This window comes from Palaemon carinicauda, chromosome 16 (assembly GCF_036898095.1).
Source record: "Palaemon carinicauda isolate YSFRI2023 chromosome 16, ASM3689809v2, whole genome shotgun sequence".
NCBI classification, from domain to species: Eukaryota; Metazoa; Arthropoda; class Malacostraca; order Decapoda; family Palaemonidae; genus Palaemon; species Palaemon carinicauda.
Genome location: NC_090740.1, coordinates 83,239,399 through 83,243,418, shown reverse-complemented (window position 1 = coordinate 83,243,418; position 4,020 = coordinate 83,239,399). Strand labels below are relative to the sequence as shown.

The window sequence follows — 4,020 nt, the reverse complement described above, 5'->3', positions numbered from 1 at the left end:
GAAGAGACTCTTTAGCTATAGAAAGCATCTCTTCTAGGAGAAGGACACTCCAAAATCAAACCATTGTTCTCTAATCTTGGGTAGTGCCATAGCCTCTGTACCATGGTCTTCCACTTTCTTGGGTTAGAGTTCTCTTGTTTGAGGGTACACTTGAGCCCACTATTCTATCTTATTTCTCTTCCTCTTGTTTTGTTAAAGTTTTTATAGTTATGTTGGAGATATTAAATTTAATGTTACTCTTTATGAAATTTTTTTTCCTTAAGTTTCCTTTCCTCACTGGGCTATTTTACCTGTGGCAGCCCCAGGGGTTATAGCATCCTGAATTTCTAAATAGGGTTGTAGCCTAGCAAGTAATAATAATAATAATAATAATAATAATAGTAATAATAATAATAATAATCATAATAATAATAATAATAATAATAATAATAATAATAATAATAATAATAATGATAATAATAATAATAAAAATAATAATAATGATAATACTGACAGAAAGTTTCCTAGGGACAATTTATGCCCTCCATTTTTTTTGCCTCCAACTTAACCAAGCCTATCCTCCTTTCTGTGACCTCACACTCTCACAGGACTTGCTATATCACTTTTTCTCCTACTGACAGAACCTCTAGGGATAGTTTATGTGTTTCCTTTTCTGCCTCTGACTAAACCAGCTTTAACCCCCTTCCCGTGACTACTTATTCCCATGGGACTCACTACTATAACACTTTCCCCCCTACTGACAGGACCAATCTGTCAATATCTTTCGGCTCGTAGACACGAAGTGGAATGGTCGAGAAGTTGAAAGTGTATGATGTCAATGCCCATTATTCCCATAAGTCCTTACTATACAACCAGACCGACCTGTCCCTTAGTCACCAAATCCGGGTTTAAATATAAAAAATAAAAAAAAAATCAGACAAAGGCACCTGTTCTGCAGAGGCCACCGTTTTCAGGCTAGAGCTTAAGGGGCAGAGCCACCTGAAAAACCCATGTGAGTATGGCAACTTGAAAATAGCTCCACCTGGAGACCATACTCCAGGCCGATGAACGACGACAAACAGGCTAACTCAAACCTGCCACCATCCAAAATCACTAATCAGAACCAGTTTTAATCACCTCCCCAATAACCCTAGTAAAGTAAAGCTAAAAAACCAATGAAAAAACCCTCATTTCACACCCACCTATGGGCTGCCAGCGCAAGAGCCCGTGTCTATCACAAGGCTAGACAATCTAACAAGCAAGCAAACAAACCAATATATGCAGTTTGAATTTTACCCGTCGTTACTTCACTCCCCTCCTGGGTCAGGTGTTTACAACCTTGATTTGCATTTTCCTATCACATACCACTCCTACTACCTCCCTCCACTTCCCCTGCTGCTTTTATCCTATTCTCAACTTCAGCTTCACATACTCCCCCCTGATTCATAGTAGATCTCAAGTATCTAAATTATTCTACCTGTTTTATAACTGCTCCTCTACTTTCATGTATGGCTATCCTTTCCCTACCTTTCTTACTACTAACCATAGCTTCAGTCTTATCCCCATTCACCCTTTTCAAAGTCTCTTTCCACTCTACCATCCTTCTCTGTAATTCTTCCTAATTTCAGCAGTAATCACCAAATCATATACGTAAAGCAACTCACAGAACTCTTCATTTCTGATTCCTTCTCTTAACACGTCAAAGACCAACACAAATAAAATCGGGCTTAATGCTAACCCCTGATGTAATCCAACACAAACTTCAAAGGTTCTTGTTTCCCAAACAGCTGCTATGACTTTTGTCATTGATCCGTTGTAAATCATCTCTACCATTCTAACCAGCATCTCCAGAACTTTCCTTTTCCTCATTCAGCAAAACATCACTTCATTTTTTATTTTGTCATTAACTTTCTCTAAATCTAAAAAAGCACAGAACAGCTTCTGGTTTCCCTCTACTCATATCCTGTAACTGCCTAAGTATAAAGATGGCATCCACAGTCTCTCCCCCTCACAAATCTATTCTGCTGTTTCTCAATCTTTATAATCTCTCTCAGTCTTTCATCTAGTACCCTCGCTAACACTTTCAAACCATGCTCTGTTGATTTAATTCACCTATAGTTACGGTATTCTATGATGTAACCTTTCTGCTTAAAAATGAATATCATTAGACGTTCCTCCCAGTCTTTAAGCAAAATTTCCTCCTTCCATATTGCTCACTATAAATCCAGCATCCATTATTCCCCCTCTGTCCTATATATATGCCACCCTCATAGTCTCCAAGTGCCATTTTCATTACCCATTCCACGTATAGGTTGAAGAGGTGTGGTGATAGTGGGCCACCCTGTATAACCCCACCAGTTGCTATGAACTCTTCTGTCAAACACTTTCCTTTTCTTACTCTCCTGATGGGTTCCAGTATTTTTGGTTCTAATCCCCATTCCTTTAAAATCCTAATCATTCCTTCCATCCATATGGAGTCAAATGCTTGCCTGAAGTCAATAAATACACAATAAAGATATTTTTCCTTATCCCAGAATTTTTCTATGATTTGTGAGAAGGTTAATACATGATCGATTGTTCCTATACCTGCCCTAAATCCTGCTTGCCCCTCATCAATTATTTCCTCTTCTTGCCTTGCTATTCTCCTTTGTATGATTTTTGCTAAGACTTTATAAGTATATGGTAATTGACTAATAGGCCTATAATTTTTGCATAAGGTGGTGTCCCCTTTCTTGTGTGTTGGAATTATAATGTTTTCGAACCAATCACTATGAGCTGCTTGTCCATCTACTATATCCCTGCATAAATCACACAACCACCTTTCTACCATTTCACTGCCAGCCTCAAGCAATTCCCTTGGTACTCCATCTATTCCTGGTGCTTTCCCACTTGACATAGCTCTTAAAGCTTTTTCCACTTCTTCTATCAGGAGTCTTGGCGTTTCCTGCATGTTCCATAGCTCTCCTCTTAGTTCTGGATAATCTTCTACAGTTATCTGTCTCCCGCTTCCTTTTAGTTGTTCCTCGTAGTGCGTTTTTCAGATCGTCTCCACATCAGCCGTTGCTGATACCTTGTTACCATTTGCATCTCTTAGAGCAATTCCATTGTTTTTCCAACATCTTGTTAATCTGTCTACTGCAGTGAATAGCTCTCTTGAATGGCCGTTTCTGAAACATTCCTCACATGTTTTACACAGGTCCTCTATCCATTTTATTTTTGCTCCTTTGCATTTATGTCCACTGCTCTGTACTTTTGTCTATAACTTGCTTTTTCGTCGTGGGATGGGTCTTCATTCTTTGTCTTTTTTGCTTCTCTCCTTTCTTGGCATGTATCCAATACTTCCTCTGTGACCCACCTTGCTTTGCTCTCCTTCTCCCTCCCAAAATACTGTCAGCTTCCTCTTTAATCATGTCTAGTCCCCGGCACCACTTTTCCTCTGTTGTCTCGAGTCCTATTAGTGGTTCAAAACGTCCTCCTACTCTCACTTTGAAGGCAGTTTTTTACTTCCTCGTTCTTCAGTTTATCCAGATTATACGTCACTATTTCTTGATTTCTTCCTCTGTCTGTCCGAAATTTAATACGGATGTTTAGAAATAGTAGTTCATGTGATGTCCCAAAGTCTGCTCTCCTCATCACTTTTGTTCCCATCACTGATGTTTTCCATCTCTTATTTATAAGGATATAATCAATGCAGTTTCTCTGAATTCCATCTGGGTGTCTCCATGTGTATCTCTGCTGTTCTCTATGATAAAAGTAATTATTTGTTATACATAGTTGCTTACCCTGGCCAAATTCCATCATCCTTTGTCTTTTCTCATTTCTTTCACCTAAACCGAACTCTCCCATCACATCCTCGTAGCCTCCCCTGTCATTTCCGATTTTACTATTGAAATCGCCAATCACCATAACTACATCGCCTGTCTTTGTTGTATCTATTTCCTCCTCTAACTATGAATAGAAGTTTTCTACGTCTCCATATGAGCTGTCTGGTGCCTATACCTGAATAACCTTAAAATTCTTGTGCTTTCCTCTACAAGTGAC

General features: G+C 38.9%; 1 protein-coding gene across 1 annotated transcript in view; it reads right to left on the bottom strand.

The window, feature by feature from the left end:
* Positions 1 to 3,441: 3,441 nt before the first annotated feature.
* The window catches only part of LOC137655394 (craniofacial development protein 2-like), a 969-nt gene continuing 390 nt past the window's right edge, over positions 3,442 to 4,020 (bottom strand). The window contains exon 2 of the mRNA XM_068389286.1: positions 3,442 to 3,927. Within this exon, the coding sequence (XP_068245387.1) occupies positions 3,442 to 3,927 (486 nt within the window). The remainder of the gene's footprint in view (positions 3,928 to 4,020) is intronic.